The sequence below is a fragment of the Mustela lutreola genome, chromosome 2, assembly GCF_030435805.1.
Source record: "Mustela lutreola isolate mMusLut2 chromosome 2, mMusLut2.pri, whole genome shotgun sequence".
NCBI classification, from domain to species: Eukaryota; Metazoa; Chordata; class Mammalia; order Carnivora; family Mustelidae; genus Mustela; species Mustela lutreola.
This window is the reverse complement of record NC_081291.1, coordinates 132,877,397-132,900,583: the sequence shown is the minus strand read 5'-3', so window position 1 is coordinate 132,900,583 and position 23,187 is coordinate 132,877,397. Positions and strand designations below refer to the sequence as shown.

The 23,187-nt window shown below is 37.1% G+C and overlaps 1 protein-coding gene across 1 annotated transcript in view; it reads right to left on the bottom strand.

The window, feature by feature from the left end:
* Positions 1-2,890: 2,890 nt before the first annotated feature.
* Positions 2,891-23,187, bottom strand: part of SERPINI2 (serpin family I member 2) — a 36,323-nt gene continuing 16,026 nt past the window's right edge. The window contains exons 6-9 of the mRNA XM_059165231.1: positions 14,986-15,083; positions 10,989-11,075; positions 7,117-7,206; positions 2,891-3,129 (exon numbers count right to left, since the gene is read on the bottom strand). Coding sequence (XP_059021214.1) covers positions 3,053-3,129; positions 7,117-7,206; positions 10,989-11,075; positions 14,986-15,083 — 352 coding nt within the window. The 3' untranslated portion in view covers positions 2,891-3,052. The remainder of the gene's footprint in view (positions 3,130-7,116; positions 7,207-10,988; positions 11,076-14,985; positions 15,084-23,187) is intronic.

Sequence of the window (23,187 nt, the reverse complement as noted above, 5' to 3'; positions counted from 1 at the left end):
GAGAAGAAAAACATCTGAGAGTGCGAAGTCAGCCTCCATAGCAGGGAACCTGAGGCAGATGTTCAGCATATCTTAGTGAAGAAAAGCAAATAAATGAGAAACATATTATGAAAAAAAACTACTTAAAGCAAAACTGGGGTGGTCTGCTTATTACATTGTCTCATTTATAAAACCCTTCTTAATTCTTAACCCTGTTTTATTTTTTCACTGGTTATGATTCTTTTGCCACCAGTAAAATGGCAGCTCCATGAAAGCAGAGACCCTGTCAGATTTGTTCACTTCTATATCCCTAGTCTCTACAGCAGTGCCTGGATCATAGTGGAAGCTCAATATTTGTGGAAAAAATAAATAAATCTCCAGAGCAAACTCACATGTTACACATGAAAGAGGATGCTAAGACTCTGGCAATCCAAAGGAAACAGGAATTCAGATAGACCTGAATAAAACTACTATCCTCTTAACAGCCTATTATTCCTCTTCTTCCTGAATTGAGGAAGCATATTTTTTTTAAAGATTTTATTTATTTATTTGAGAGAGAGAGAGAGCATGAGAGTAGAGAGGTCAGCAGGAGAAGCAGACTCCCCGCTGAGCAAGGAGCCCAGTGTAAGACTCGATCCCAGGACTCCAGGATCATGACCTGAGCTGAAGTCAGTTGGTTAACAAACTGAGCCACCCAGGCACCGGAGGAAGCATATTTTAAAACCCGTTCCATGATGAGCAACAAACTTGTGGTATATCAGTAACATCAAGATTAGTATTTGCTGTGTGATAGCTGAGTAGCTCAAGTTGACAGTCTAGAAAAATGAATATTGCTTTCAATTCTGTTATGGTTTTAAGTGATCATAATTAATTATAAAGTTGTTTTCATAATGTTTTGAGTATTTTTCTAGGTTTTTCTGTAGATAGATATCTAGACTTCAGAGACTAAACAGCACAGTGTTTTAGGAGAAGACCAAAGACCTACACTACTTTAAATGATTTACATAGGGAGCACCTGGGTGGCTCAGTTGGTTAAGCAGCCAACTCTTGATTTCCGCTCAGGTCATGATCTCAGGGTCCTACGATCAATCCTTACACCAGGCTCCGTGCCTGCCTGAGGATTCTCTTTCCTTCTACCTCTGCCCCTCCGCCTGCTCTCTCTCCTTCCCACTCCCTATAAGTAAGTAAGTAAATAAATAAGTAAGTAAATAAATAAATGGTTTAAGAGAAGGGATTATAACTCAGAGATTATGTTCACTCAGATAGTCTCGGCTTCAAATTTGGAAATACTCACATTTGGAAATACTGTTAAGATTACCATATTTATTTGCCATGTGTCCTTGGCTAATTTCTATGACATCTTTGAGTCTCAGTTTTTTTCATCTGCAAGGTGGGTACTATTATCCCACAGGGTTTTCAGTATGTTTAACATAATGTAGATAAAGTGCTTACTTCAGTGCATGACACATTATTAGAGCTCTACAATGGGTAGCCATTATCATGAAATTCTCTAAGAATTGCCAGACCAATCAAAGGATACTCTACATCATTAACATGAAAATGGAAAAACTGAAACACACATTATATCAAGTCATTGGAATGCAGTATTCTTTTGAATATTTGGATCTGACATTTCCAAGTATTCAGAGAAAGGGTTCTGCATTTAATCTTTACAGATTACAATCTTGGCTCTAACTCTTCCTTAGATCAGTGTTATAAAATCTTGGAAGGTCAGCTTCCTAAATCACACTAATTGAGCTGCCACTTTCATGTGTGTTAAAACTTTATAAAAGTTCTCATTATTTTACTTTCTCATACAAGTTTAAAGTATAAATCAGAAAATAGATAATGTCCCAAAAGGTATTAAAACAATGGTAAAAACTAAAAGTTAATACATGGAGTTAAGATTAAGTTAAGATTTTTCCCTTTGCTCACTTGTTTCTTAAATTCCACATATGAGTGAAATCATATGCTATTTCTTTTTCTCTGACTCATTTCACTTGGCATGATACTCCCTAGCTCTATTCATATCATAGCAAATGGCAAAATTTCATTTTCTTTATGACTGAATAATATTTCACTGTATATTTATATATGTCACACCTTCTTTATCCATTCATCAAAAGGGAGAGTGAAAAAAAACAAGAATCAGACTCCTTACTATAGAGAACAAACTGATGGTTACCAGAGGGGAAGTGGGTGGAAGGTTAAATGAAATCCGTGATGGGGACTAAGGAGTGCACTTATCATGATGAGCATCAGGTAATGTATGGAAGTGTTGAATCACTATATTGACAGCTGAAATTAATATAAAGTTGTATTCTAACTAACAGGAATTAAAATAAAAACAAAACAAAAGATGAGGTTAAGATTAATAAAACAGTCGGGGCGCCTGGGTGGCTCAGTTAAGCCTCTGCCTTCAGCTCAGGTCTTGAGCTCAGGGTCCTAGGATGAGCCCCATATCCATCGGGCTCTTTGCTCAGCAGGGAGCCTGCTTCCCCCTCACCCTCTGCCTTCCTCTCTGCCTACTTGTGAATCCTCTCTCTTTGTCAAATAAATAAATAAAATCTTTAAAAAAAAAAAAAAAAGGCTAGTAAAATACTCAGAGCTCATCTACTATCATGGATCCTAGATCTCTGTCTCTCCAGAGAGCCACATACCATGCCCACTCTGTCTCTTGACCTTACTTCTGCATGGCCTGGATAATGCTGTTATGCCTGGGGTCAGATGGCCCAGTTTTTTTTAAGAATGCAGAGACTTTGATATCTAAGATAGAAATCTAATATCAAAATATCTTGGATGAGACTATTCTAACATATTAATAGCAGTATTTTATATAAGTCCACCGCTTTTGATTCACATAGATTTTATAAAACATAAGGACAAGAAACATTAAATGAATAAATTCATTTATTAATAATTTCACTTACTCATTAATATAGATCTATTTCAGTAGCGATTATTACACATATGGTTAAAACAGAAAAAGATATGTAGAAAATACTTGCACAGTGATGCTATTTTGCCAATCAATTATTTTTCATGAATCATCTTATGTTCTGAGACTCTTCAATCACAGTGAATCTAAATCTCTTCCCTTCATCTTTTGGGTGTCAGGATTTGTCACCCTTCCCATAAACAAAATTGATTCTAGGAAGAGAAAAAAAATAAAAAACCACTAGGAATTTCTGGAGAAAAAAATTGACAATAATTAGTCTTTCTGAATATTTTAACAGATCATTTAGTATTTTTTTCGGTATAAGATAAATAAGCAACATCTAACAACAAAACCTTCTCCTTTGCCTAAAATACATAATTATATCATTATTAATCATTTTCTGGTAATTTATGAAGTGAATTAACACCGATAATAGCTTGTCATGGAAAATGTATTAGTCCTGTTTTTCATATAGGAAGGCAAAAAATAAAGAGGTAGAGAGGTGTTCTAAATATAGAGACTCAGGCAAACATAGCGTAATGAAAGGGTGATGAAAATGGTGAAAATTATAAATTAAAGACATTAGCAGTCATCATTTTATACCTGTAACAGAAGCCCTTAGGGTTGAGTGAAACCTCTCAGATGCACTCCTTCAGCTCTAAAGCTAAGCTTATTGCAAATGACAATATTTTCTACTGCTAGTGCTTTCACATCCTCACTGCTGTGATATTGTATACAGCAGAAATGTAAATACCTGAATCCAGTCATTCTGTGTTTGCCAGTGAAAAGGAACTAAGAACAAGAGGACAAAACAGAAATAAAGGAGGTGTCAAAATCCAGGCACCTTTCTTTTCAACTAGGGTAAGAGAAGTGCCTAGAATGGATCAATTGCCAAGTGTTGCCTTGATTTTTATGTTCCTTACAGATATATGTAATAAGTGTGTATTTCAAAAGTGATAAAATAAATAATACATTATATGTTTATTTTTAAAAAGTGATACAATTTACAGAATTTTAAAGCTATGAAAATTATACTGAAATGTGTTTGAAAGAATTATTAGAGTCCCTTTTCATTAACTCCTTACTGTTCAGTCCAAAGACAGATACTCAGAAGAGCCAATAACATGGAAATAGACATAATCTCCATATTTTTTCTTTTTATGATTATAATCAATAATACTTTGCCTCAAAAATATCAAAATAACTCCTAAGAAAAAGAAAATAAATTCTCCTGTTTTTCAGATAGTTGGAGACCCATAAAATAACTTTCCCAGGATGTATATTGCATTTTATCACAATAGGAATCAGCAATGACTGTTGTCTATAATGCTAAGGCATTAAAATGCTTATTGAAAATGTTTCGGAATTTTTTTTTAAGATTTTATTTATTATTTATTTGACAGACAGAGATCACAGATAGTCAGAGAGGCAGGCAGAGAGAGAGGAAGGGAAGCAGGCTCCCTGATGAGCAGAGAGCCCGATGTGGGGATTGATCCCAGGACCCCAGGATCATGACCTGAGCCAAAGGCAGGGGCTTTAACCCACTGAGCCACCCAGGTGCCCCATTTTTGGAAAATTTTTTAAGTGACTTCTATGGAAACTAACCTCATAATTGAAGACAATAGTTTAAAATTTTAAACATTCAGAAGTGTAGGACATTGCATAGAAGCCATTTGTTCCAGCCTTTTCAATCTGCTTCTTTGACCAAGGAGTACCATGTTTTGAATGGAGTCATTTTGCAGTCAATAATCTACTCTCCACTAAACTGGATGGATTAGTGAACTCTTCCTGGACATAACAGTAATGGATAGAGAGGCAGGCTGAAGCAGAAATCATTATTGTTTCCACTTTTCTCTACATTCCCCCTTCTCAAAGAGGTATCCTCCATACTTAACCAATGTATATATACAACCTTTCCATCAGATAGAAGCAAATTTTACTTTCTAATATTAAAATACACTAGCATAACCAAAACCAATAGCTCAGAAGAAAGATTTTTAATGGATATCCTGCAGTCTGCTTCTTCTTTCAACCCAAAACCATAAAGAGTTTAAATACTATTTTTTTTTAGTATGTGTGGAGTACTGTCAGTTTCAGAATCATGATTCATTTTCTGAGAAATGGCACATTTCATATAGTATCTTTCACAATTTCATTTGAAAGTCTCCAACATTGGCCCAGCCCCTCAACTTAAAAGAAGAAAAAATGTTCTTCATTTCCTTGGAAGTTCTGCTTAGTAAAAGCTTTGGATAAATATACTGAAATATAAAACTAATGCGGTAGAAAAATACAAATAATGTTTGGATTTGGCGCAAGAGGACTGTTTAACTACAAGAAAATTTTAAATATGATAAAAATTGACTATAATAAATCAAAATCATTGATCCTCTTAACTTCAGTAATCATTAAATGAATTTATTTTACGTAAAACATTAAGCCACTTAGTAGTTTGCTATGCTATGCTAAGGCACCATTTTTGTCAATCGCAATGATATCCTCAGTTCATTTGTGAGAAAAAAAATAAATAAATCACTGAATGTGTATTGTCTTAAGATAATGGCCCATTCTACATTTTATATGGCAACAACTTACAGTCCCAATAAATGAGTAGCCATTCATTTTAAACAATACTTTAAGGGTATGACCCTAGTTTAGAAAGTCTCATTATAATAAAGATCATGAGATAGTGGAAATTATCATTAAGGTCTGATAGTTAAGCATTATCACAGATAAATAAATAAATGGATTATTTGGGAATTAAAATTTTCACTGCTGTTTAACTGGTAGCAATTAGATTGCCTTGGTCATCAACTTGGTAAATAGAGTCAAACTACATTATTCTAAATGCCATTATTTCCTTGTGCATTGAGGTCCAATGCAACTTCATTTATTTCTATGTTCCATATTCGATAATTACATACTAATTGTAAGAAATGAGATATCCAAAGGTTAAGGATGTATAGATCAAACGACACACTTAGAATATCCTTTAACATGGACTCATGCACCGTGGGAATTGAAGTTGCGTTGATGCAATCTCAGCAAGTCTAAAACTATCTCATTGTTTCCAAGACGAAACATTCAGAAGGATAACTCAGCATTGGCTCCATGGAGCCTAAAAAGAGAGACTGGTATATACTTCAGGGGCCAAAAATACCAGTACCATTAGCTAATCAAACAGATTCAGACCTAAAATTAACTATGCCTCTTCTCCATGTAACCCAACTTACACAGAGAAACTTCTCCATTTTCCTTCCTTCCTTCATGTATTCAATCACTCCCTCATTTATAGTTATTGATTTATTCCTAATGAATGCTACATGCCAGGAAGTGTTACAGGTTCACATATTCTTTTATTTAACTCTAGGGGATGAGTACTAATATTATGTTTAAACAGGAGGTAGAGAAAATGTGGCTTAGGAAGTATCATTGACTTGTCTTACAACTAGTTGCTAACAGAGCTAAGACTTGACCCCAGTCTAATCCCCAAGATCACACTGTCAGTCTCTAGGGATGCTGATATTGTGTGCAGAACATGTGGCCAAATATTCCACATGTTGCCTTTGTGTCAAATGCAGTCCAGTCCACACCTACCTCTACCTTTTGTGGCTAACTCTATCATTTTTCACCAACTGCCCTCACTGGAGATTTGTAATTGTATTTGACCTCTCTCTCCCACTCAGAGCCCATAGCTAGTCACTTGTTCTTTTGGAATCTACCTCTGAAACCTTCACAACTGTGCAACTCCCATTTTCCATTCCTCTTGTAGCATCACAGAGAGCAGACTTCTGAGACAAACAGGTCCTATTTCTACTCGGCCCCTTTCCAGCTGTATGACCTTAGACAAATTATATAACTTCTTTCTGAGCTTCTGTGCTATTATTGGTCAAATAGTTAACCTCTTGGAATGGCGTTAGCTTTAGAGATAGGTACTTAAAACCGCTAGCATATGATAATAGCGGTTTTGACAGCTACTGTTACCACGGCCTTATTTTTAGGTCCCATCACCTCTTAAAATACAATGGGTGGTATAAAAGAGGCATTCACCAAATAACCACTGAAAGAATAAATTGAAAAATAGCAATAAGATTCAACACATTGAAAGGAGAAATGATCTCAGATACATAGATTACAAATAGCGACTAGAACGAGGTCTGTTTGACTCAAGCAGTTCTCCCAGAGAATTTTAGAAAAGGTACCTGTTGGGTTATTCTTCACAATAAACAGAAATGGATGATTTGCTATAAATTGGTTGTGAGCCAGACTCATGATCACAGGGATGTTCATGCCTATGAAATAGAGACAGTAGTTATTTAGACGAGCACATTAAAGGATGAGGAAAGAAAATAGATCCATAATACTTTTTGTAGACAGGAAAAGTCATTTCATTTGATGAGCTAACATGTAGAAAAATAACAATTTTTAAAATACAGAGAAATCTGAAATAAATTTAAAAATCAAAGAGCAGAAAAACAAATATTGGATTATTCATGGAATAATTCTAACGTCCTATCTATGCTCAATGAAGAAGAAAGTTAGATACTAGATTCAATTTACTGAAAGCAGCTGAAAAATTTCTTTTTTTAAACAGTAATTTTATGCTTACTTTTTATTTACATTATATGATTTATTCTTGAAATGTTTCAACTCTTAATTCCCATCCGGATATATTTGCACTTCATTTCTATTCTTCAGGCTTGTGGTAATCACATCTGAGTTCAAATTTATTTTTTTTAACTTTTCCAGAATTATTCTGTGGGTTCAGAGCTTTTAGGATTTGTGCTGTGAATGATTATGGGATTTTTACTATGTGATTAGATGAGATTTGCTGTCATGATAATTATTTATTATAATAATTTATATCATGTGGCTCCATTGTAGCATTTGCCAACATTTAGAGTGGATAAACTTAAATGGCTGGGACTTTTTCTTCTTTTTAAGTTAAATATTTCTACACTTAATTCAGATGTTTCCTTTACCAATAACGTGATGATTTTGTAAAATTTTTTCAGACTCGTGAAAAATCATTTTTAAAAATTGAAACAGGAGTGGTCAGAACTGAAAAATAATAGTAGAGAAGGAAAAATAATCTTCTACACTCAGTTTGTGACTGGGGTATGAAAATTAAACTGACAAAAGATAGATTAACAGAAGAAATTATTTATTCTATATCCCCAAAGGAGCTTCACAGAAAGGAAGTAAATATCCTCCCAAAATGTTGGGCTTGAAAGCTTATCTACCATTTTTTTTCTTAATTTTTACTGTGTTATCTTAGTCACCATACAGTACATCATTAGCTTTTGATGCAGTGTTCCAAGATTCATTGTTTATGTTCATCAACCAGTGCTCCATGTAATAGGTGCCCTCCTTAATACCCATCACGGGGCCAACCCATCTCCCCATACTCCTCCCCTCTAAAATCCTCAGTTTGTCTCTCAAGTCCACAGTCTCATGGTTCATCTCCCCCTCTGATTTCCCCCTTTTTTTTTTTTTTAAGATTTTATTTATTTATTTGACAGAGAGAGATCACAAGTAGGTAGAGAGGCAGGCAGAGAGAGAGACAAAGGAGGAAGCAGGCTCCCCGCTGAGCAGAGAGCCCGATTCGGGACTCAATCCCAGGACCCTGAGATCATGACCTGAGCCGAAGGCAGAGTCTTAACCCACTGAGCCACCCAGGTTCCCCTATGATTTCCCTTTCAACAAAGGGTAATAAATTGTGGAGAAGTGATTAGACCAAAAAAGGGGCAATAAATTGTGGGAAGGTAAATATAGGGGAAAAAGATGGTATAAGAACGTTATTTAATAAGCTTTGTTATGCAGACTCATTTCATTGCCAATTTTCATTCTTGTGATAAAGATTATTCTCCTTCTGATATGGAGAGAGGAGGAGAGACACCTTCACAAGGGGGATTTATGCCCTGCTTATACTTTAGGCAGATCGAGGGAGAGTAGAGAACTCTTTTTTTTTTTTTTTTTTCCTGTGCTCTTTCTCCATTTTCTTTCAAGGGTTGCTTCTATCAAAACAACCTTTCAGACAAAGTGGCTTATTGGGGGGTGGCGTATTCTGATCACCTTCAGAATCAAGCATAACCTTCATAATATAAAATGTATGGCACTCTCCTTCCTGCAGTATCAGGGCTACAATGCCCAAATTATCAGTGAGTATAGACTTATGTCTGAATTGATGAGAGAATACAAAGGAGCATAGCCAGTACGGTTCCCATCCTCACTGGGGTGAACACTTGAGATTTTTTGTTCTTGAGCATCCACTGAGCAGATGCCTGAAAGTCAAAAAACTCACACTGAAAACTTTTGATGTGTGATACATCAGGGTCACTGCTGATCCCTTAATGATTGTTACACCCTCTGAGAGAACTCTAGACTTAAATTAGAGGCAGTGGGTGATAGTAGAAAGAGCTCTGAACCTGGAGTCAGAGAACCTGATGAGAGTACAAACTCAGCTGTCAATTAATAGTATGACCCTAGGCAAAGCACTTCATGTCATGGACTCTTTCTTCACCAATATAATGAGAAAATCAGATGATGATCTATAAGGACTCTTATGTAAAAGCAGCAGGAAAATTTGTCTACTTAGGCCAACAACTTCATCCAATGCAACTTTTTAATTTCTCTAAGATTGAAACAGCCCATATTCTCCAATCTAAGTTCCTTGAGCACAATAACACCAAGTACTTCAGGAGATGACAGAATGGTAGCAGGAGTCCAGTGTGAGCCACCCACATGTCAAAAACCATTGGCACCACATAGTATTACAAATTTACTGAGAAATTAATAACATGGATATACATTTATAGAAATTTATCAGTAAGAAAATGTGCCTGTATTTTACATATTGGCTAAAATCACAAAAGTCTGAAGAATTAAAATAGACTTATGAGACATTCACTAAAGTTGCTTTTGCATTTCTAATTAAATTTTCTCTAATTATTTTTTGAGCATTAGTTGTATGCATCATCGACACTATTCAAAACGCCATTTATTCAAGGAAAGCTATCATAAAGGTGGTGCGTGAACTGTAACGTGTTCACAGATCACCTAGAGACCTTGGAAAACACAGCTTCTGATTAAGTATGCCTGGATTTGAGCCTGAGGGCTGGCATTTCTAACAAGCTCCCAAGTGATGCTGCTGCCGTTGGTCTACACACAACACTTGACTTACAGTAGCAAGGATGGGCCACAAGGCACCATAAAGAACTGGCTCTCAACCTTGGATGTACACTGAAATCACTTAGGGACATGAAAGAAAATGATAGAGCCTGGGATTCACCACCAGAGATACTAATTTAATTCATTTATTAATTTAATTTTGGGGGATAAACTGGACATAGGATTATATGAAGCTTTCCAGTTGATTCTAATGGGCAGCTAACTTTGAGAGCCACAGGCATATAGATAATGACAAAAACCGTATTAGAAAAGTAGGGACCGGGCGCCTGGGTGGCTCAGTGGGTTAGGCCGCTGCCTTCGGCTCGGGTCATGATCTCAGGGTCCTGGGATCGAGTCCCACATCGGGCTCTCTGCTCAGCAGGGAGCCTGCTTCCTCCTCTCTCTCTCTGCCTGCCTCTCTGCCTACTTGTGATCTCTCTCTGTCAAATAAATAAATTTAAAAAAAAAAAAAATCTTTAAAAAAAAAAAAAAAAAGAAAAGTAGGGACCTACTTGGTGTAATAGAAGAAGGAAATTAATACGATTACCTAAGAGTAAGAATTCCTGAATAATAATGACTTCATGTTTAAGCAGAAAGTTTCCTCCCCAGATCCTATCTCCTGACTGGTAGGTAAATGCAATTTAAAATGCAATTTACAAATAAGCCAATATTAGTAGATAGGCCTCAGCTCCTAACAAATCCCTTCCCTGGCCTTTTTGATTAAGCAGCAGATGCAGAGATGCAAAAAATAACTTATGCAACCAGTTTCTCTTTTCTTCCTACAGTGTCCTGGACAGAAAGAAGGAAACAGGAGATCAGAGTCATGCAGAAACACCAGTGCCCTAAGGATGCACATTTTCCCCCAGTCCTTCCTCTTGGTTGGTTGTGAAACCATTTGTCCTACCAGTTGATGTTGCGGCTTCACTGCCATCTTCATTTATCTCAAAAAAAACATACTGCATGACTTGGGAAACAAACACTTCAGCTGAATCTGTTGGAAAATAGGAAAGTATATTTAAGGATCAGAACTCAGAGCTATTACTTACTACATTACTTATTACAGAGCCATGTCAATTACATTTTCAAATGAACAAAGAATAGGAAAAAAACAATAACAATAAATTCTTCCCAAGTTCGTTAATTTGCTAGAGGTGGAAGGTAGTTTAGCTCTTGTAGAAATGATACAGATACCTATAGAGAGAGATCAAGTCCAGCCCAGATACAAAGGCAAAGATAGAAGGGAATAAGCCTCAAATCAGGTATCCCACTAAGTGAAATATTTGCACAGACAGAAGGTTTAGCCCCCCTTTGCTATGGTCTACAGACAAGATGAAAAAGGCTTTACAGATTTGAATTAATCCCACCCTATGTATTCAACCTCAAAGCCAACTTGCCTTTCAAATTCTGTATTCAGTTTTGATCTGACTTTAAAACAAAATTTACTTTCTTTCAAGACTGGTGAGGCTATGAAAGTCTAAAGAGCTTTTGTGTCATCTGTTACAAAATCACTTCAGAGCTATACTTTAAAACCTGTCAAATTTCTCAGTGTAAGATAGAGTCTTACAACATTCTGTTCCGGTGTGGATACAAGCTGAGCGAACACACTGCTCTTCTCCCCTTGGTGGAAGTGCTGTATGTGTGAAGAATTTCTGATCTTGTGACCTGCGGGGATAGTCCCCTTGAGAAGGGAGAAGTGAAGCCACAAGTTCAGAAGCCATCAGCCATTCCTGCTGTGTCAGGACCACTCAGATCTGACAGTGTGCCTCAAAGAGACAACGGAAATATGGTCACGGGTTCAGTGGTGGCCAGAAAGTAGAGGAAGGACGGTAGGCCTGGAAGCTTGAAGAGAAAGGAGAAAAAGGAGCTTTGTTTCTCTTGGGAGGGAAATCTGATGTGACCACGCAGACTCTACCAAAACCAGCAGATTTATAAGGATTCAGGAAGCAAGCTCCCACAGTAGAGGGGAACCAGCCCTGGCAGCTCACAGAAAAGTAAAGAAAGCCCTTCAGGCAAGATAAAGAGAAGTATGAAAGCGATATTGGCATTAAAAAAATGGCTTCCTAAAAATAAACTCCAAAATGCTTATGATCATTTTATTTGGGCCCCTGAATACCTCTTATCCTTATCTACTACCTTTCTCTCCCCATTTAGTAGCTCCAGCTCAAGGTCAAGTTTCAAGGCCTTAACCCTAACCTTTCTTCTGCTTAAAACCCACTTTCCCAGAACTCTCCCTGACTGGCTCCATTGTTCTTTAAGTCTCAACAAAAATGTTACTTCCCAGCCCAGTCTTCCTTTCCCGCCCTATCTAATTCTGCCTGTATCTGACCTAATCACCATTTATTCCATGATGTTCTTTTAATTTACAGCATCCATCACCTCACGATTTAATTAACTAATTGCTTATTAAATACTCATCAGCAGATGAAAACTTCACTAAAAGCAGAACTTTGTCCATTTTTTGCATCCCTACAAAACTGCTTGGCATGTAATTGGCTTTTAATAAATATTTTTCAAACAAATAAATCATGGGTATGAATATGTCCAGGGACAGAAACAAGTATGGTGGAGAAGAGGGGCATGCACATCTTGAAGTGCAACAGAATGGTCTGTAACAAGATGAGGCAAGTAAGCATGTTCTTTCCCGAGGACCACCTAGAGTAAGACAGGATTCACATATGGAACCCAGAGCAGCTGACCTAGAGACCCATACTAAGACAAGAGTGAAGAACAAAAAGCTTGTTGGGGTATAGTGGAGAATTTCACCCAGTTTAACACTGATACCAGATCAAGTGACTCCATGGCTATCATGCTGAGCCTCTGGTCTCATGTATCCTGTCTTATCACGAAGAGGACGTGATCTTGGGGAAAGAATAGGACTTGAGAGCTAATAGACCAGAACGAGGAATCTAGACTCCATAAAGTCACTGATTTCCTCAGGTTTGTAATAATTTTTCTCCTTTTTTCTATGAAAATTCCAAGTATGACTCTGTTAAGAGGGCAAGAAACTTTCTATACTTTTGCTAGAAGATGTCCAAGTAACTATTAATATGCCATTTTTTTAAATATCTACTATTTATGTAGTACCTATTATGTGCCAGACATAGAACCAGGTGACTTACATACCTTCTTTCATTTATTTTCACCACCATGATTTATTATCTCATTTAACAAATTAGAAAGTTGAGGCTCAGAGAGCTTAAATATTTTACTAAAGGTAACACAATAAGTAATAGCAATGTGAAGTCAAATATTCATCTCCAAGTTTCCATAAGTAACTGTCTGAAAACATTTCATTCAAAGCTTGTGAATTACATGAATGTAAGGTAGTAGCTCCTGTGTAAATATCCCACAGCCATAGTGTTGGACTGGTTCACAGTACCTTTTAGAGAATGTTTACTGCATTAGTGATAAGTAGGGATAGCAGGGAATTTGCTGTTCTAATGATCAGATGTGGTGCCAGTGAGGGCCCTGGCTATTTTATTTCCAGCAGTAAAATAGAACCAAAGCAGTTAAAGCAACTCAAATAGGCAACTCAAAGAAAGAGCAGAGAGAAAGAGCAGAAAAGGCTAGACATTTGTTTTTTGCTGTTTCAAGTTATTCTCTTGCACAAATTCTCTTATAAAACATTTTGGAGGTATTTTATGATAAATCTGCCTACAAAAGGAGACTTCTAAGGAGATTTTATAGAAGTCACCAATTGCTGGGGATTTGTAGAGCAAGTGGCTGTTGAAAATGTCTGATGTATAGCAAGTAAGCTTCTGAAGGCTAGAAAGAAGGCTAACAGGAAGACATGCTTGAAAAATAAGTTGGTTGATTTTAGGTTGCCGAGATGGTTGTGTTCCAGCACACACGCAGATAGCATGCTGTTGCAGTATTTAACGTTGACTGCCTCTTTCCTGATGCTGATGAAATTGTCCGAGAAGTTAGAGCTCTCTGTCAGGGTGCGAACAAGTAGCTAAATCATGTGTGAAGGTAATAATGAACATCTGTCACCAGTGGATCCCACCCACCTCCTCCACCAGGAAAGCTCATTCCTTCTATTCATTTACCCACATAATTGATGAGTGAATAAATTAATGACTACTTCTCCAAAGACTAGACACTTATATAGGAATACACAATATTTCCATGTTATGATATAAAACCCTATCAGACAGACAGGCTTGTATTTTTATGCCTTTTTTTTTTTAATAAAACAGAAGACTGAATTTAAAAGGGGGTAAAAAACTTGGGACAAATTGGCCCTCTTCGTCCATCTTTTTTCTCTTTAGTTAGATATTTTTGAACTAGTGGGTACTGCCAAGACAAGAGAAAATAAAAGACTGTCTTGGGCTTTGTTGTGTGAGTGAGCATCTTAGGCATGTGCAGTTTCCCAGGTGTGAGTTAGCATAAAAGCTCCATCTACTCAGATGCGTTGTTAGTCTCAAAGCTAAATCTGCAAGCTGTGGCATTACAATTTCTACATTGTGTTCATCATCTAGCAGCTTGTGGATGCCTATTTCATGGGCTCCAATATTACCAAATTAACATTTGCAAATTGGTGTATAAGAGTTTTATTAGCTCCGAGTAGATGAGAGCCTCAAAGTTGTAATTACCATTATTCAGATAAGGAAATCCAAGCAGGGCTGAAATAAAAGTCAGTACAATACTTTACCTACATAGTTTCATTACAAGCATGGTGAGAAGGCTTATCTAACATTCTAAAATGCTCTCTGACTTTCATTAAGGAAAATGGCTTAAATGCAAAATAAAGTGCTTGTTTACAGACAGCTCAACATGACATTTAGCCACTGGGTTTGTATGTATTTTCTGGGGCTGAACGCTCTTTCAGATCAGTCAGTGAACAGAGTTACTAAGAAAACATATTAACATAATAATATGAGAATTATTTATCACACTACCTGTTATTCCAGAAAGGTCACAGCCACCACTAAATATCTCAGTTATATTCAAAGAATACAGAGCTTCTTTGAAGTCTAATTTTTGTTCTACTTTAAATCTGTTAAAAAAAATGAAGAGGAAAATTCTTGAAAAATTATATACATTTGCTACCAAAATGTTTTCTACAAAATGGATGATTTGGAAGAAATTATAATGTGAAACCTTTTGTTTTCATTAGCCCAATTACATTTCCTCATATATATAATACCATTTTCCCCCAGGTCCCCTGGCTGTTCTGAAGTTACTAATAGCTTGCTTCCCAGATAAATGGTTGGTGGCAAGAAAATACTATATTTTTTGAAGGTATAATTATCTAATAAAACAGGGTGAGAGTTCTAAGTTTTCAACTGCTTGGCTCCTTCCCTAGAAAAGTAAAGTTTCCCTCCAGCAACTGTATATACTCTGTTTTTCACACCATCAAAGATGGTTCCTGGCATACATCCAAAATACTATGGAAGGGAAAAGGAGCCAACAGCCCTTGGAGAAGAGTGTTGGCTACTGAAGTACAGAGAGACATTAATAATCTATTATTCTTCCGCTGTCACAGCTGATGTGACTTCCTTTAATTTACGAACATACCTAGTATCTTCTCAATAGGTCCTGTAAATGGTGTAAAAGACAGAAAGAAAACTAAATTTCTTTAAATAAAATAAAAGATAAAAATTATAGGAGGGAAAAAGATTGCTGGCCACTACTTCCCTTTGCAGGCCTTAAGGTAGGACTCTAGCTTCCACTAAAATCTTTAAACTTCAATTTACCTGACTTGAAGACTCTAGCCAGAGAATCTCAGAGTCTCACAGGCTGATCTATGACTCCAAGTTAACAGAATACTGAATCTGTTTACCATTTCACTAAAATGGAAGGGGAAGGAAAAAAAAAAAAAAAAAAAAAGCTAGTGCTTATTGACTTTATAGATGCCAGAAGCATTCATATGCATTTTAAAACCAGGTTGGAAACTTAACAAAAGAAACGAGCAAGGAGGTCTGTATATTTCTTTCATCAGTGAAATTCCAGGACAAGTCCTGCCTAAGGAACTCAGTCTGTGAACTGAAGGGCATTTGCCCCTGTGCTCTCCAGACAAGGCTTAGCTAATAGCTAGGTCCATACCCAGGGCTAGAAATCAGCTTGAGTAATAAGTCCAATTAGATCACTGTTTTAGTTGCCAAATACTGAGCAAGCTTTTTAATTATAATTGTTCAAAAAAATGAACATGTTATGGCAGAAATTTACTGGACCTGAATTATATCTTGGTAATATATTACATACTTTCAGAAAATATTTACTTATTCAGAGCCCTGAGGAGGGATACAACATGGGCATTAAAATCTACTGATGATGAAAATAGCTTGTGTTATGTCACTGTTTTCAACTTCTTTCTTTTCACTTTCAGCTAAAAAAGATAATGCAGCCGAATGGTTTTGAAATCTTTCCATTTTTTCCCTGTTTTTATTACCACACTCTTTTTAACAACTAAATAGAGTGTAGGCATCTGAAAGGTGGAAAATAAATGTTCTAGTTCACCTAAAAATTGGCTATTTTTAGCACAATAGTTTTAGGATAATGACAAGAATACTGCAAGACTTATTACAACTTTTAATAATGCCTAATTATCGGTGGAGAGTCATTTAAACTAAGCTAAGTCCTGCTCATAATATAGTCCAATGAAACCTACAGCAATAGAAACTCATTCAACCATTTAATAAAAGTATAATCTACAGCCAATTTCTAATTATCCATAATTACTGGAGTCATGAATAGCCAGGTGTGAAGCAGTACTTCCATGTGTTAGACATTTAATACAGATTATAGTTTTTAATCTTCACAAAAACCTGAGGAAGTTAGCATTAGTCCCATTAATTAAGAAAGTAGAAGATTGAGGAGGTTGATTTCCAGGCTTCCATTCAAAACAGAAGACAAAGTTGGTATTGAAATTTAGGTCCATTCCAACTCAAAGTTAATATGCTAACCCACATTGCCTTCTAATCAAAATATAATTTGAAATCATAATCTCAATCAATATATATATATAGTGTTAATCATGTGCTTCATTCAAATTTTGTGAGACAATATTTATTTTAGATGTGGATCATTTCCCCTTTCCCTTGGCCTTTATCTAAAATTTTTTGAAGAATACATCTAAAGATGAAAGAATAAGCAGCAAAAAGACTGAATAGACAATTAAGTAAGTATAAAATGAATGTTTTAGCATTTGAAAACAATATCTAACATCAGTTTACTGCCATATGGAAACATTGGTTTAAAGGGGTTTCACACAGGTAACGGGTACAGAAAATAAAGAAAACAATTCAGAATTCCCATTTTAAGATGGAGCCACTCCTGGTCTATAGGCCTTGTTGTAGTTTAGTATAGCCCATTCTTTTCTGTTTATACCCAAGACTCTTACTTATAGATATAAAGTCTTGGATGGATCTCCCTTGGGGCCCCTATCAATCCTGGTTTTGATTCAGTGGGCTTGAGTCATCCTTGAAACGTTCAGGTTTCGAGCCAACCAAACCAAATCTAAGGTCTGCTGATGAGGATAAAAATGTAACACAACCTCTGACAGTGGTGGACCTAGACTATTATATAAGTACATGGTAGTTTTGGGTCGCTTTCTGACCAATTACCTAGAGTGTGTTTGTGTGTACGTATCTGGGTTTGTGTCTTATGTGTGTCTATATATGAAAAACGCTGTTAGCCTCAAGGGTTGAACTAAAAATGCTTTCTGTCCCATAGGAGCATATCTGGACACTGTTTAATGTAAACCTGATTCCAATTTGTATCAGTGTCCAATAGGTTAAAGTAAGCGAACATTTTGCAATCACTAGTGCAGCTGGTCATGACATTCATATTCTCATATTCAGCTTCACTTACCCTGCGATCACTTTCTCTCACCCATATGCCATTCACATTTAGTTGTTTAGAGATCCAAAGCTGGCCAAATCTGGGATTCATTTCTAGCCCAGTAAGATCATACTTCATGTCCTCTGGAAGATGTTCTCTCTTTTCTAAAGTCTCTGTGGCACTGTTGCTTCACATCTCTTGCTGCTCGTTGTGTCTTTGACACTTTGTTCTGTGCTCTCCCTCATGCTTGCCTCCATTACACCTGTTTTCTGACTCTTGAAATGTTGGCTCTGCCATGTGTTAGCTGTGTAAACATGGGCAAGGTATTTCTCTGTCTGTACCTCATCCATAATGTGTATATAGAAGTTGATTGCTATCAAATTTATTTGGGGGATTAAATGATATATGGTAAAGAGGTGCAACATCCAGGACAGTGTCAGCACCATAACGGATGCTCAATACGTGTTAAAACTAAGTGAGAATAATAACAAAAATAATAAGAGATACTACTGAGTACTAAAAATGTTATAAACAGTACTTCATGGAACCCTCATAATAATTCCATGAAGCCCATATTATCATTGTCCCATTTAACAATTTTAAAAAATCTTAGTTATTTAAAGTTATACAGCTTGGTTTTCAATATTATGCTCTATTTTCCAGGATCTTGTCTTAACAGTTGTTAAAAATACTGTAAGATGCCACATTGGTCAGTATTTTTAAAAAATGATGACTCTCTCTGAAACTCGGCAAGATGGCAGAAAAGTAGGAGACCCTGTTTCAACTGGTCCCCTAAAGTGAGCTAAATATCTACCAGAACACTCTGAACGCCCATGAAATCAGCCTGAGATGTAGGATTATACACTTCTGGATCTCTACGTGAATAGAGGATCATCAGTGGAGAAGTAAAGCAGAGTGGGTAGCCTCAGACTGATATCAAAAGATCAGTAGAAGGGGGAGGGATCCACCAGAAGTGACCCTTTGGAAAGTAGTACCCCAATATGAAAGTGCCCTGTGGCTGAGGACCAGAATTAACTTGGAGTCTGGTTGAAGGCACTCAAAAAGAGCAAAAGAGCCTAAGCGGCAACTGGTGGAATCAGCTGGTCACAGGCATGGGCCTAAGCCCACAGACCCAGGACGGCCACCACCAGCAACCACCTGTGTCAGAGAGAGTGTGGGGGAGCCTCCGCCATCCCTGAGCTCACAGATTTTGGCTACTTGCATCACCGCTCGTCTGGGCATATTCCCACCCGCGCGTGAGAGTCTGGTGTTGGCACTGACCCACACTCTCTAGGTTCACACCCTTCTGTGCTCTGCATGACCTGAGTGACCGCAGGCTGTGAGTGCGCTCCCCCTACACCTGAGAATGCTTGGTATGGGTGCCGGCAGGTGCTCTTTAGGACCCTGGCCTTCTGCTTTCTTATACACTAACAATGAAAATTTAGAAAGGGAAATGAGAGAATCGATTCCACCTGCTATAGCACCAAGAACCATAAGATACCTGGGAATAAATCTAACCAAAGAGTTAAAAGGTCTGTACTTGAGAACTACAGAAGACTCATGAAAGAAACTGAAGAAGATACAAAAAGATAGAAGACCATTCCATGCTCATGAACTGGAAGAATAAACATTGTTAAAATGTCTGTACTGCCCAGAGCCATCTATACTTTCAATGCCATCCCGATCAGAATTCCACGGCATTTTTCAAAGAGCTGGAACAAACAATCCTAAAATTTATATGGAACCAGAAGAGATCCCAAATTGCCAAGGAAATGTTGAAAAAGAAAAACAAAACTGAGGGCATCACGTTGCCTGATTTCAAGCTTTACAAGAAAGCTGTAATCACCAAATCAGCATGGTACTGGCACAAAAACAGACACATAGACAAGTAGAACAGATTAGAGAGCCCAGATATAGACCCTCAACATTATAGTCAAATAATCTTCGACAAAGCAGGAAAAAACATACAGTGGGAAAAAGAGTCTCTTCAATAAATGGTGCTGGGAAAATTGGAGAGCTATGTATAGAATAATGAAACTAGATCATTCTCTTACACAATACATAGAGAAATGGGTGAAAGACCTCAATGTGAGGCAGGAATCTATCAAAATCCAAAATGGGTGAAAGACCTCAATGTGAGGCAGGAATCTATCAAAATCCTAGAAGAGAACATAGGCAGTAACCTCTTCAATATCGGCCACAACTTCTTTCAAGACATGTCTTCAGAGGCAAAGGAAACATGGAAAAATGAACTTTGGGGACTGCATTAAGATCAAAAGTTTCTGCACAACAAAGGAAACAGTCAACAAAACAAAGAGGCAACCTACAGAATGGAAGAAGATATTCACAAATGACACTATAGACAAAGGGCTGATATCCAAGATCTATAAAGAACTCCTCAAACTCAACACACACAAAACAAATAATCACATTCAAAAAATGGGCAGGAGACATGAACAGACAATTCTCTGAAGAAGACATACAAATGGCTATCAGACACATGAAAAAACGTTCATCATCATTAGCCATCAAGGAGATTCAAATCAAAACCACTTTAAGGTACCACCTTACACTAGACAGAATGGCCAAAATCAACAAGACAGTAGACAACAAGTGTTGGAGAGGATGTAGAGAAAGGGAAACCTTCTTACACTGTTGGTGGGAACAAGTTGATGGAGCCACTTTGGAAAACAGTGTGGAGATTCCTTAAGAAATTAAAAATAGAGCTACTCTGTGACCCTGCCATTGCACTACTGGGTATTTTTCCCAAAGATACAGATGTAGTGAAAAGAAGGGCCATCTACATGCCAGTGTTCATAGCAGCAATGGCCACAGTTGCCAAACTGTGGAAAGAGCCAAGATGCCCTTCAGTGGATGAATGGATAAAGAAGGTATGGTCCATATATATAATGGAGTATTATGCCTCTCTCAGAAAGGATGAATACCCAACTTTTGTATCAACATGGACAGGACTGGAGGAGATTATACTGAGTGAAATAAGTCAAGCAGAGAAAATCTGTTATCATATGGTCTCACTTACTTGTGGAGCATAAGGAATAACATGGAGGACACTGGGAGAAGGAAAGGAGAAGGGAGTTTGGGGAAATTGGAGGGGGGATGAACCATGAGAGACTGTTGATTCTGAGAAACAAACTGAGGGTTTGGGAGGGGAGGGAGTTGGGGGGTTGGTGAGCCTGGTGGTGGGTATTAAGGAGGGCATGTATTGTATGCATCACTGGGTGTGGTGCATAAGCAATGAATTTTGGAACACTGAAAAAATAAATAAAAAATTTTTTAAAAAAAGTAAAGTAAATAAATAAACACGAGGTGCAAGGAGAAGTTTTCCCAGAAGGGAAAAGGAAAGATGTTGTGTTATATTTTTTCCTTTTTTTAAGATTTTTTATTTATTCATTTGAGAGAGAGGGAGATTACACAACAGTGAGAGCACAAGCAGCGGGGAGGGGAAGGGTCAGAGGGAAAGGGAGAAGCAGACTTCCTGCTGCCTAACTTGGAGCTTGCTCCCAGGACTCCAGGATAATGACCTGAGTCAAAGGCAGATACTTAACTGACTGAGCCACCCAGGCACCACAGATACTGTGTTATCTTGAATAATCAGATAATGTGTTATCTTGAATGGAAAGATCAGAAAAGCTTTCCAAAACCCAAACTTGGTTTTAAGGAGTAAGAGAAATTATCCAGAAACATGGGGAGTGGTGGGAAGTGGAGAAAGGATTGAGATATGTTATCATCATGAAAAAAGCATTGTAACTACCAAATTTATATTTCTAAAATACTGCCTTAATCATTCCACTATCTTACTTGGAAATTTTCAACAATTCCTCTTTCTGTACAGGACTTAACCTTCTCAATTCTTTTAAAGCCCAGTTCAAGTCCTTCCCCTTCTGTAAAGACTGTTTACAACTCCAGTTTCTGAGGCTTCCTGTCCCCTCTCTTTTGTTTCGTGAACTTCCTAGTGCTTACTGATTATAACTTTCTTTAAATATTTACTGTCTGCTGCTGGATATTGTTAGTAAATTTCTTGCACAAATCTTGCACCACTCCATCTAAGTGGTGACCATCTTACTAGCAGGGAGCATGTCTATCCCTTTGCATCTGTTTCCATTCCTTGCCCATTGTGGGATCCCAATCAATCTGTGCTTTTGAACAGGAGATAAAGTTTCTGGGAAGTGGTAAACCGATAAAAGCACAAAGCTGTAAGACAGTAGACATGAGAGCTAATTCTGTCTTTCAACACTTAGTTGAATGTTGATCAATTCACTTTTTGACTGACTCAGTTTCCTTCCCTGCAAAATGCAAGGTGTAACCAAGTCAGAATGCAGAACCACAACATTTAGTATTAAATGTTTAATTAAATGCTTTACAAAGTTAAAGTGCTATATAATTGAAAGTTCCTTTTTTATTTATCTTATTTGCATGTATTAAATAATCACTTTTGCCCATACACATAATCATAAAACATGTTCTCAGAGGGTTTCTTAAATAGAGAAGATATGATATATAGAAATTGTGTGTCAGACTCTTCAATATCTTTTGAGTACTAAGATATTTGTAGGATCCCATACTACGTTTAGACAAAGTAATGTGATTATTTTAGTTGCTATCCAATGCGGGTAATGCCCAAATTAGATATCTGGTATGTTATAAATAATAAACACTAGAAAGCACTCTAGTATTTTCAGACTATATTCTATCTTATTGGCCTTGATTCTGAACTAGTCCTACATCAAAAGGAAAGAATGTTTCTAAACAGTAACCAAAATCTAAATAGTCACTCACATGTTCCTTCCTAGTGTTATTAATATAGAAGCATTTTTATGATTAATTTTTCTCTCTTTGGCAAACACTAAATTTTGCTACCAAAGAGATTTTTGTTTTATTAACAGAATTTAGTATAGTGGGTGTTACAAATTAAATTGTGCCCCCCCACATTCATATGTTAAATTCCTATCTCTCAGTACCTCATGATGTGACCTTATTTGGAAATAGGGTCATTGCAGATGTAATTAGTTGGCCCAAGGTCATAATGGAATAGAGGGGACCCTTAATCTAATATGATTGGTGTCCTCATAAGAAAGGAGAATGCCACTTGAAGAGGGATGGCCACTTGACAACAGAGGCAAAGACAGGAGTGGTGCATTTATACGCAGAGGAACACCAAAGATGATGGATTGCCACCAGAACCTGAGTAGAGGCAAGGAAGGAGTCCACACAGTCTCAGAGAGAATGGCCCTGCTGACACCTTGATTTTGGACTTCTAACCTCCAGAATTATGTGAATGAATTTTTGTTATTTTAAGT